Source organism: Rhinolophus hipposideros (assembly GCF_964194185.1).
Source record: "Rhinolophus hipposideros genome assembly, chromosome: 3".
NCBI classification, from domain to species: Eukaryota; Metazoa; Chordata; class Mammalia; order Chiroptera; family Rhinolophidae; genus Rhinolophus; species Rhinolophus hipposideros.
The window spans coordinates 74,066,169-74,079,319 of record NC_138049.1 but is presented as its reverse complement, the minus strand read 5'-3'; the positions used below and the strand labels follow the sequence as shown (position 1 = coordinate 74,079,319).

General features: G+C 33.7%; 1 protein-coding gene across 6 annotated transcripts in view; it reads right to left on the bottom strand.

Moving 5' to 3' along the window:
- SLC17A5 (solute carrier family 17 member 5) overlaps positions 1–13,151 on the bottom strand; it is a 59,807-nt gene that overhangs the window by 32,610 nt on the left and 14,046 nt on the right. For all 6 annotated transcript variants that reach the window (XM_081044999.1, XM_081044996.1, XM_081044997.1 and 3 more), the window contains 4 exons: positions 9,636–9,869; positions 6,822–6,909; positions 4,835–4,921; positions 3,931–4,049 (listed from right to left, as the gene is read on the bottom strand). In XM_081044999.1, the coding sequence (XP_080901125.1) occupies positions 3,931–4,049; positions 4,835–4,921; positions 6,822–6,909; positions 9,636–9,869 (528 nt within the window). The remainder of the gene's footprint in view (positions 1–3,930; positions 4,050–4,834; positions 4,922–6,821; positions 6,910–9,635; positions 9,870–13,151) is intronic.

Sequence of the window (13,151 nt, the reverse complement as noted above, 5' to 3'; positions counted from 1 at the left end):
GAGTATGTAAGATGATCCAATGTGGTGTGGAGAGACATATTAGAACTTCTATCTATACTCACTTTTATTCTAACAAAAGAAATTAAACTCTATTAATATTTAATAAATAAGTTGGTCCTGGAGTATGTTAGATGTAAAAGAAAAACAGCAAAATGGGCTGATACTGCCAGAAGAGCAATCTAAAATGGAGCTTGGAGGGTAAGTTAATAATAATACATCACCTCCACGTGAGACTACTTGTGAACTGAGCTAAGCCAAACAGCTACATTCTAATACAGCAACTAGAACTGACTGCATCACTAAACTCTCTATTAAAATATAAAATTTTCACAATTTTAGCAACAGATATAAGCAATTAATCACATATAGCATAGAGTAAATCTGCTTGCCAGCACCAATCACTGCTCTTTAAAAGCAACATATATAACCCGTATGGAAGTCCCCTTTTTCTGTCTTTATAACTTCTGTCCCTTTCTTTCCCCCTTGAAACACAGTTGGGTTTCTACACAAATCTGTCTCCTAGATTGGTAATTACTAAAAAGACCCCCAAAGAAAGCTTTTATTTGCCTTGCAGCTCTTGGTTAAAATTGATTGACACAGATAATCACATATCATATGATCTCCCCAATTCAAAGGGGTTAATGGAGTCCTCACTTGTTGTTTGCCCTCAGTGTATTACAGCATATTACAGTTTATACCTGCCTTTTAAAGTAGAATTTATGGATTTTATTAGCCAGTTTTAATGAAGACAAACTGACAGTGTATTCAAAAGATTCTTATAGAGAGTCAATAGAAGAGAATTCTAATAATGTAAGCAGAAGCGAACACTAAGAAAATAGTAGAGCTGACATTTTCCTCATATAAGTTGTCAGCCACCTCAGCAAGCAAAATAATGGCAGGCTCATCAATGCAACATATTCCAACACATTGCTCCCATAAATAACATTATTATTACTAATTTTTAAGTGATAAAAAGGTTTTTCCTATTAAAAATTTAAATTTATATATGTACTGTTTATTTCATCTTATTCACCGTCTGAAAAGTCTATTTTTATCTTTCATGAGTACAAAAGTACACTAGTACATGTAGATAACCTATGACTAAATAAATACATATATATTCAAATAGCATCCCACCATTTTATAAACGCATGATCAAGAAAACTTGGAGACCATGGATCTTGGGATCACATTATTACATTTCTTATATACTGAGGCTCTGCAGTTTTTATCTCAAAAGCTAGAATAATCTATGTTTCTGTTTCCTGGGTACACTGTTATTTCAAAAAGAGGAAGAACCAGTATTAACCTTCTTGCAGACTTTTTTCAGGTATATTTTATTTGACTTGGTAGCTATACTCTTGTGCTCTCCACTGTGTATTAAAGATGTAGAAGATACAGGGGAAGAGAAGGAGAGGAAACACTTATTCTTATACAGCAATGGTTCTTAATTCTGGCTATGCTTCAGAATCATCTTTGCCACTCAAAAATTACAGATGGCTGTCCTGTACCCTAGATCTACTGAATCAATAACAAAAACCTCCGAGTGTGTAAGACCGAGTCGTATATTTTAAAAGGCTTCACTGGTGATTATATAGAGCAATCGTTCCCAAACTTCGCTGTATGTTTAGAATTACTTGGGGAGCTTAAAAAACCCTGAGGCCTAGGTCACCCCTCACACCAACTAAACCAGGTCGAGAGTGAATACAAGGTAGGGGACAGTATTTTAAAAAGATACCCAGGGGATTTCAAAATCAAGGACCCACTACTGTAGAAATTAAAGAAGTCTGCAACCGCCCCATCTACCCCCATTGCTTGAAAAGCTCAGAGCAAAGAGGAAGGACAAGACTAATTTAGAGATTTTAGAGTTTAAAGAGATTTGCAACATAGCTCCTTTTATATGGCTTTGAAACCAACAAGGAAGTAAAAATCACACTTCTGTGTTGAAAGGCATGAGCTTAACTGTACCTGATCTCTGAAAGCTAAGTATATTCTGAATAATGTATCCCCCCTTCCTGGAAATAAAAGCTTTAGCATGAAATATGTAATAATTTTATGATTCCTGCTATATGTACTTACATTTATTGACAGTGGTGTTTTAGAAGAATGTATGGCTCTGATAATAGCTTTTGTAGCTTTTTGCCAGTATTCAGGCATAATCTTGTTTGTACAAATGAAGCAAAAATGAAGCAAATTTAGGTGTATTGGAGTATTTTCACAGCCTATAAATATCAATTGAAGTTTTGATAATCTGGGACATAGTAAGTTCTTAAAAATGTTTAAACATGAATGAAGTACAACAGATGACACATATCTCTTGGATCTAAGATTTAAAGGTGGGGCTTCATGTAACATCATTATTATGACATTTTCAACTATAACATCATCTGATTTAAGAATGCAGTTTGGGACTCTATGAAACTTAATCCTCCTAACTCTTTTTGCTTCTGAATATTCTACTTGCTGAAGTATATTAAAAAACAAATTAATCTTAGGTTTAGATAATGGACAGATTTAGACATACATAAAGGAAGAGAAAGCTCTAAAAAAATCTAGACAAACTAAAAAGTTTCTTAAGTCCGTAAAAACAATAATAAAAATAAAGTATTGGAAGAAGCTAGCTGTTGACCATCAACGCTGAGAAAAATAACAAAACATAGCAAGTTTTATGTAGCAAGACATGTTTTCAGAGAATAATTTTCAATGCAGTAAATTCTTTTTATCCGTTCTTTAAGGGGAAAAGGTAGGTGATTCATTTGGTTAACACGTGGAGGACACTAAGATCGCAAAGTAACTTTCTTTATTACACTGCTGATTTCGTAAAAGTTTTTGCTGATTTTTGGCAAAGATCAAGAGATGCCATACTTCTTAAAGTTCAGCAGTTTGTAAAGACATTTGGAGCAAAATTTAAAAACTTAAAAGAAATGTGAATGAATAAATGTTTCAGTACTGCTTGGCTATACTACCTATACAAATTAAAAATATCAATAATAATAACCTAATGGGCAGAAAAAGTATTCAATGAAATATTTTATGTTCTTAAATTAATAAAGTGACTACAAAGCCATTAAGAATGCTAAAGAAAAGACTGTATATATTTTAATGTTTCCTAATGTTTTCATATTCTTCTCTTACCCCTTCCCACCCCCTGGCAAATATTTTGTTTGGCTTGAGAATTTACTATATTAAATTATGATGGACTTTTATTTCTGACTTGCTATTGTGCTTGATAAAGTGATACAAATCTAGCTTTAATAAGATATAAATGTGTTTCGCAAGATCTACTGTAGATGAGCAAACAAGTATATGTGATATTATGTTACTGTGTATCATAATAGATATGCTGTCCTTATTAAATCATGTCATTTAAATTACAGATGAAAACACACTACCATGTTTCCCCGAAAATAAGACCTATCTGGACAATCAGCTCTAATGCATCTTTTGGAGCAAAAATTAATATAAGACCCGGTCTTATTTTACTATAAGACCAGGTATAATATAATATAATACTGGGTCTTATATTAATTTTTGCTCAAAAGACACATTAGAGCTGATTGTTTGGCGAGGTCTTATTTTTGATGAAACATGGTAGTTTTCTAACTAACATTCAGAATGTAGCTATGAGATTCCTTTCATAAATAGCACATTTTATTTTCTACTAAGTAAGAAGGAAAGACAAACTTAAGACTCACTTGATAATCATTACTCTAGAAGGTTTAAAACGACTTAAAAAAGTAATTTTCACAGATTTAATCTAGAAAGAGAATTTCTCAGATAAAACAAACCAATACTTTGCACATTTATTTCATTTGCCTGGTCTACTTTGCCTAGAGCATACACAATACAAATAGCTATTAAAAATTGGTATCTTAATTCTGAAGAAAAAAAGTTTCTGAAATTATGTTTAAAATATGCCAAAGTCCATACCTGATTTTTTAATGATGAAAGAATGTATTCCTTTTCACTCTGGGAGATTGACTTATGAGTTTCTGGTGAATCACTAACTAACCAGATCCATAAAGCAAACCAAATGATTCCAACTATACCTTAAAATAGAAAAATAACACAGTTAAATAAAATTAGACTCCACCAACAACAATTTTTATATGTCTTGAAAATATTATGTAACTCTAAACTCAATGTAAAATTGCTTTCAGTTTAGTTTTCATTTCAAATTCCTCTCATAATTCTTTAATGGGATAATTGCTATCTGTATTATTTCCTATAAATTTTGAAGAGAACAACATTTAGCCATATGGCTGCCTATCAGGGTATATCAGACAAACCTTTTAAAGTATAAGTTTTCACAATCTAGTATTTCCACAGGCATCTGTTATTGTTTATTGATTTGTTTTTTTGTTTTGATTGTGGATAGATTTCGTGCATGATATGTTTTCATGGCAATCTAATTTATTAAAAACATGTATCATCAAGCTAATGAGATTGAGAAATGAAAGGCCCTGGGACTAAACAAAAATAAAAAATAAAAGATTAAAACTACCAGTGAAAGTATCTGTCCTACTTTATTTGAGGAGAAAATGTTCAAAATATAAATTTTTATCATGTCCAACAGAGTAAGTTTTGATAGTAAATATAGCATTTAAGTCCTGGATTCAACAGCAGTTTCTATTGAGAAATATTCCAAATAACAGCTAGATTATTTAACCATATCAACTTGGAAAAAGGTTATCAGTAAGTGTTTTAGAGTTTTGTGGTTTAGGAAATGATTACTTTCGTGAGTTGGAATATATATTTTAACCAATTATGAGACTACTATTACATTTTGGATTTGTTACATTATAATTTAGGTTAAATTTTTCAATAAACTTACCAAAAAGGTAGAAGACATAAGTCCAATTCATATAGAAGCAAATTATTCCAGATAGAGGAAGAGAAATTACTGTCCCAAGCTGTGCTCCTAGAACAACAACAAAGACTTTGTAAACTCTGGAGAGAGATGAACAAAGAGGCGACAGGTCTACTGCTTCAAGAAGATAGGTAACAGATAATGGAGAAGAGAAAGAACCATTCAAATCCTACAGGAGCTGAATTAGTCACCTATGAATATAAATAATCCATTCTCTTAAGGAATCATTTGTTAGAAAACCCACAATATATAAAATGTGCATATTATATATATGTTAATACATAGTTACATTAGTTACATCTATGTACTATTGATGAGCTAGGGCATCAGTCAATGTAAGTCCTATTATGATATGAGATAGTAAATGCCACATATGTTAGAAACCAGGTATCTGGGGAAAGGTGCAAAGGTGGTGTCTGAGGCTGATAAATAGGACCTACTGCAGCATATTTGATGAAATAAGAATGAAGCTTCTCATAATATAATTTGCCCAAAATATATTACAAATAATTGTAAATAAATAATAAAATCTATTTTAACCACCAAACGTAAGACATCTTAGTAGGTACAGTGGGTGCCAAAATAATCAGACATTGTTTCTTGCCTCAAGTTTTTGTCTTATATAGGATAAATATAAAAAAAGAATTATTACATGTTAGAAAGTGTTAAATGTCACAGAACAATATGGGACAGATTATCTCTGTCTGATTGTCAGGAAAAGATGTAAGAAGCAGCAACAGACTTTGAAAAGATGGGTAAGATTTAGTTCCATTGAAACAAGGTAAGAATGAAGATAACAGAGGGAGCTGTAACAGGATGAACAAAGGAGTGGAACTAGAAAAACAGAGAGTGGGTTTGGGAACTTCATTTGGGTGCAGGAAAGGAATAGGAGATAAAGGCTGAAATATAAGTTGAATAGTAACTGAATATCTACCCCATGCCAGGTAGTATGTGCCAGGGACTAGGCTAGCTGAATCAAATAGTGAAGAATGCTGACTACTAGTTAAAATTTAGACTTTATTTAACTGGTAAAGGGGAACCACAGATAGATAGTACTTGTTCTTGAACTTATCAGATTTCTCGAGTCAATCTGTACACAGCTGCAAGAATCATCTTCTTAAAATATAAATTGGGTCATGTCTCTCTCTTGATTAAAAACCTGTGATGTCTTCCTATTACATTTTGAGAAAAAAAAAAAAATCCCCATTCCTTCCTGTGGTCTGTAAAACCTGATATAATCTGGCCATTATCCCCCTTTTTCATTACGTCCTAGCCAACCACAGTGGTTTTTCATTTCTTTGAACCCGGAAGTATTTCCTGCCTGAGACATGCTGCTCTTGTACATGCTATTCTGATTGGCTGGGATGCTCTTCTTTCTGCTGTTTGCATGACTGGTCCATTCTTATCCTTCAGAGTTTAGCTTAAAAGTCACCACAGAGAGGTCTTTCTCAACCACTGTATTTCAAAGTAGTCAGGTCAAAAGGTGATCTGGTAAAATTATAACTCATATAAAGCTCACACTATTTCACCTATAGATCAAAATGATGGCAAATCAATGCATAGAAAAAAGATATATAAAGAAATGGGTTGAGAGTCATGATATGGGCATTAGATGATAAAATTAGAAATCACAGTTTAGGGACGTGTTCAATTTTCCAGCCACTGGACTTTTTAAAAAAAACACAGCATTCTCAATACCAACATCTGAAAAGGCAATGTTTTAAAACAAATGATGACAGATGAAGAAAATGACATTAGTCAATTAAATCACACTGCTATATACAGTGAGCCAAAGAAAACAATTAATAATAAAGTTATAACCCCAAAACTTAATTTTCCCCAAAGCAGTTATCTGACATTGCATGATTCTGGTGTGCTGACACTTTTTCTCCAAGGTTGATATGTACATAACAAATTATAGCAAAATTTTTAATAAAAATAGTTATCTTACCTGCATATGAAATGCTAAGAAGCTTGCTTCTTTCAAGAGGGGGTGCCCATGAAGACCACATGGCATGCATGGCTGGAAACGTAACACCCTAAAGAGGGGAAAAGGATATTTCTAATGAAATATAAAGTAGTTTTGTTAATGTTTTAAATTCAGTCGAGTATTTTGTTGCAAGAGAAATTTCTGGATAAGAATCAAACTATAATCACATTCCATGAAGTGAGATGTCTTTACAGTGTTAAGTAAAAACACCTTATAATGAAGTACTTTCAAATTCTGAACAAAGATTTGTGGATTCTGTCAACTGGTTTGAGGACTACAAGGTAAGGGTTATAATAAATCTAAAAGAATATACTGAATTATGACATAAAGGGATCTCTCCCAAAGTTAATTTTACTCATTCACGTTATTAGTGGCCTGAATGAAATGGGAATGTTACCAATATATAACTTTAAAAAATACTAAGCTAATAATACTTTGGGATAATGGAACAAAATAAATAACCTTAATCGACAGGAAACATGGTCCAACAAAAAAAGAGATGAATTCCAGTGTTTATAGTTGTTTTTTTTTCCTTGTGATAACTAGCCTCGTCCATGCCAATTACTGATATTAGAGGCAATGGAACAATGGAGGCTGGAGAGTGGAGGGAATAGGTTTTGGAAGATTGAGAGGAGTGGATTCACAGCTCTACCAGGCCACTCACTAACTGCGTAGCCTCAGAAAGACCCATTAATCTCACTGAATTTCAGTTTATTTATCTGTAAAACAAAGATAATACTCCCTATTTGTCATGTTTGTTGTAAAGACAAATGGTAACTAGTGCTATTATTAATGGAGAGAAGAATACATGCTTTAATACTTTTTACTTTTCTGCTAATACTTTCAAAACAAAAAAGAAGAAAGAAAGAAATACCAGTAGAAGATAAAAATGATTTAGGCAGCATTCTAAATCAGTAAGAATCTGTATCATGGAGCATCCATAGGGGGAGTCATTATAAAATAAAGCTCAAGGCGTTCGAAAACATCCACAGTGATTATGTTATGGGAAACTTTACTATAAAACCCTAGGGATAATGTAGGTATATTTATGGTGAATCAGGTGCTACAGTGTTCCCCGAAAATAAGACCTAATCGGACAATCAGCTCTAACGTGTCTTTTGGAGCAAAAATTAATATAAGACCTGGTCTTATTTTACTATAAGACCTGGTCTTTAATATAATATAATAATATAATATAATATAATATAATATAATATAATATAATATAATATAATATAACATAATATAATATAATACTGGGTCTTATATTAATTTTTGCTCCAAAAGACGCATTAGTCTGGCTAGGTCTTATTTTGAGGGAAACATGGTAGGGATGAAAGATGCTGACCTGAGTTTATGGACGAGGCAATGTACATTTGTCTCTAGAGGACCAGAAAAGAACAAATGTACATATTGAAGGAATAAAGAAAAAGATCCTAAGAATAAACACAGCTTAAATTCTATTTAGAAATAAAACAATCACATGAGCTAGCAGTAATAATACAATTGATATACTATAATGCTAAATTAATGGCATAGACAGGAACTTAAGATACGGGAATACATTCAGGAAGAAGATTCAATATCTGGATCAGAGAAAATATGCTACAATTAAATATAATTTACTTAGGTAAGGAGAAGAGAAACCAGATAATACAGGGGTAATTTTTATTTTGTAGTCAAGAGGGGTTTATTTAGTACGCCTCTATTTGATAAGGACAAAATAAGAATGTTCAGATGAATGATCGGAGCTTCAATTTAAATAGCACTTGGCGATTTCCAAAGTATTCTAGCAATCATTATCCAATTTGAGCTGTGACTGAGGATGGGGCAGCTATTTTAGTCCCAATTTTAAAAAATGATGGAATTGAGGCCTAGAGATTAGGACTTACTTGAGGTTTCACCGTTAGATACAGTGAAGCTATTATTCAAACTCTGCTTTTATGACTCAGTTAGTGTGTTTCCACGATACCGTAATACACTGCTACCTAAAATAATCTTCATGCTCCACACCAAACCTGGAGGCTACTATCTTGCTGGGTTAAAGAAATGTGAAGAGAGAGCAAACTAAGTCTATGCCTCGGTTTCATGGGTAGAAGTTCAAAGTTAGAAACGAAAAGAGATCATTACTTAAAGATGGAGGTACATGTGATGAAATGCAAAAGAGAAGTGGAAAGGAAAGATAAGGAATTAAAAATTTCAAAAGTGATAAAAATCTTAGGAGGAGAGGGGGGAAAAAGACATAAAAATTAACAACAATTCTAAAAGCAACAGAAAGGCCAGAAGAATCATAGAACCAAAGAAAGATAGTTATATAAAATAATAAATAATTTGTCTCTAGAGGACCAGAAAAAGAACAAATGATAAAGAGGAAGATCTATGAATAGCAACAAATTTAAAAGTAAAAATAGGTAATTCATCAGTCTATTGTGTAAAATGTCTTTTAGATCTGTACCATCAATGATGCAACAGAGATAAACTGTGGCAAAGTTCAGGAGGTACGGATGGTCCATCTTCATTGTTTTAATAATGGTTTAATTTCTTATCAACTAAAGTAAAAGAGAGTAGGGGGAGCTGTACTGTGTCCCCTAAAAAATGTTTTGTCTGCTCTTTGGGTAACGCTTTCAATTTCAGGGTGCTCCTACTCAAGACCTTATTGACCACAGACAGAATCTACTCAGGTTATTTTCTAGTTAATCATTTTTCTCATTAAAAAATCCATATTATCTTCCAATGTCAATCTTTGAAGAAAAACAGAAAAGAGGAAAAAGTTACCTCTCCTAGTCCTTCCAGCGCTCTGAGTACAATGAGAGCTCCCACTCCGAAATCTGCAGCAATGGGAGTAAACAGGGTGAAGATAGAGGTGCCAAGGATCCCAAAACCTAGCAGCAGTTTACCCCCGACTTTGCTGGCAATGTATCCTCCAGGAATTTGGGTGATGATGTAGCCATAAAAAAAAGAACCGAGAATCCATCCTTGAGTTTCTGCATCCCATTGGTACCTTTTGCCCTATAAAGAATAGGAGGGGAAAAAAAAAAAAACACCAACCTTTTAAGACCTTGATTAAACAGCTCCTGTATCTTATTGGCATGTAAGTACAAATAAATATCATTTTGAACCACTGTTTTAGACTGAAGAACACACAAACTTTCCAAGTCACCAGGATACAGACATGTAGTTTCTAGAAGTGAAAGGGAAATCATTGAAAGTCATAAACTTCAAGAAGCTTGCTATTTTATGAAACTAGACTACAGAACTAGTTGCAGAGACTTTGTAATGACCCTGAGCAAGAAGGCTCAAAAAAGAGGCACAGACTTAATCCAGAAAGATATTAACTAGGATACTGTAATGGCTGAGCTAGGCTTTAGAGCGAGGCCTGAGTTCAAGGCTAGGTCTATTCCTTACTGGATTTATCATCTGGGAAGATTAATGAAAAAGGCACATAAAATAAGTCCTGACGACACACATTAAGTGTTCATTTAAAGGTGGGTATTAGTATGCATAAATATAGATCATTAATATCTTCTCATTTCACACCAGCACTTGAACAAGCATATAGAACAATAAAAAAGAGTAAGAATTTAAACCAAGCCACAAACTTCATGTGAACAGGAAATGTCTTTTAATTAGTAGGAGCACATAGTAAGGTAATAATGAAGAATTAGTGATTGATTTGAATATCTGACATTTTTAATACACATAGCTGTATAACTGAGCCAATGTGTCAAGAACCATTCCAGCATTTCTTTTTAGTAAGGCAGATGAAAATAAGTAGCTTGCTCAACAAAAGCACTTCCCAATGGGAAAGATGTAAAGCAAACTCTGAATTATCCTTGTTTCTGGCACCAATTTGTAGCTTAGCTGTAGACTTCTAGGACTTTATGAACTGTCTAGCAGTTATATGTCATACAAGTAGGTTGCAGTGGGGAAAGTGGGTGATGTGTACCCAAATATGTATTTAACAACATTAGTCAAGTCAAATGTAAAGATTTTTTGATAAGTCATTATTTTGCACATGTGCTTACTTGGGCAGAAAACCTCTTCCCTGCTTAAATGCTCGTTTGTAAATAGCAGAGCAGACTCGCTCAAGTGTGATCTGGCTTCTTTGTGAGCACTGAAAATGGATGAAAATACATATACTCATATAAAAAGACACCAGGCTTTGCTCCCTGTACTGTCTCCTTGTGTGATAAGCAAAATAAAATATAGTCACGGGACACATAATGCCATTTCAGTCAATACTGGACCACATATAGGACAGTGGTCCTATAAAATTATAAAGGAGCTGAAAATTCCTATTGCCTAGGGACATTGTAGTGCAAAACATTATACAAACACTTAACATTGTGTTATAATTGCCTAACGTATTTAGTATAGTAACATGCTGTACAGGTTTGTAGTGTAGGAGCTGCAAGGGAATGGAATTTGTCATCCTAAAATATGTCTACTTGGCATAAGCATTATTTCAGTCTGGTTAATTTTAAGAAACAGTAGACATGGCAGAAGTTCTGAAAACAAAGTAGAAGTTACCCTTTGTAAAACACATTCAGATTTGTAAGGGATGTCTCCTTTTGTAACAGTATCTCCGTCTCTATACCTGGAAGGGGGGATGACTTTATCGCTAGAAACTAATTAATGCAGAAGACAGCGACTTAAATCTCGGTCACAACCTTGCCCTTGTTTACTCTCCATAACAACCATACCCCTCTGTACTGGGCTTTCCCTTTCAGACTGGCAAAAACAAAAACTTTCCACAAGGTAGGTGAGTCACCATGACACAGACAGGCAGTTTCTAGAAGTGAATGGAAAAATAACTGACTTCCCTGACTCCCAACATCTTTTGTCTTCAGCTGAAGATGGTATTTAAGGTGTTGGCTTCAGCCATTTTGGCAAATTACTGTTTCCGTGGGTCTTTCCCATGTATATAAGAAGTTTAAAATTATTAAAATATTATAATAATTATTAATTATATAATTATTAATAACAATTATACATTTATTATAATATTATTATAAATTATTAAAATATTAAAATAAAATTATTAAAATTTCTTTTGTTTTTCTCTTGTTAATCTATATTTTATAACAAGGATGTCTAGCCAAGAACCCAGAAAGGTAGAGGGAAAATTATTTTTTCTCCCCTACAGAGCAATACCATATAGCCTAGGTGGGTAGCAGGCTACACCATCTAGATTTGTGTAAGTGCTCTTTATGATGTTCACACAATGAGAAAATCACCTAATGATGCATTTCTCAGAACAAATCCCCATCATTAAGTGGCATGTGATTGTATTTAAAGTGTGTAAAACTCAATTCTGAACAAATGATAAACACACACTTATCAATTCCGCTACAATACAAGGCAGGCAAAATGACTTAAATAACTTAGGTTAGGCATGTATAAATTTTGGAAAAGAATGTCCTAAGAAATTGACCTGATCTCATTTTTCATCCTGCAGTGGAGATTATCTAAGCTCTCCCGGAACAGTAGCCTCATAAGAAAACAGCTATTAAATAATAGTCCCATAAAGAGTATTTAGCAGCATCTAAAACAATCAAATTTTCTGGTGTGGGGGAGGAAGAAACTTTCTTCTACTCACCTAGGTTCTTTCAGCTGGTCTAAATAATTAAATCTACATGAGACAGATTTAAAGAGATAAAAATAACCAAATTTAATTACATAGGTGTGTATGGGAACTCCACATACACGAGAGAATCAGACAGGAAGGGAACATGAGGTATATACATGAGAAATACAGGACCTTCTGCTAAGGAAAAGGTAAAGTACCTTGGGGCTTCAGAGGGGAGGAAGGTCACTGCAGGATAATAAGAAGAGTAGATGTTCAGTAATTAGAAGTTTACCTTGCCCTAGATAGGTCATAAAGTTATTTCTGGTAATAACTCTTATTATGGGCAAGGCCCCTAATTTAAATTCATTAAGAGAGAGGTAAAAATTTCTCATGAAGCTGCAGCTCAAAATAATTCACATGCCCATATGGCATATCTTGCGGAGGCCTGCTCTGAACCCCTTCAGCCCTGCCTTTGAAACTTCCTGATAAGTTTCACATTCCACAAGTTGGGTTGATAGATTATTCCATATCTCATTAAACCAGTCTCAGTATTGAAAATAGGTCAGTTCAGTTAAACAGTTTTTATCTCATTTCAGGAGCTGGTGATGCAGGTGGGTTCCCAAAGTTAGGACTATGGTGCAAACAATCAAGTATTTAGTAATAAGAGCTATCCCTATAGAAACAAAAGAAAAACAATGGTTAATGATTTGAGGGGACTATAA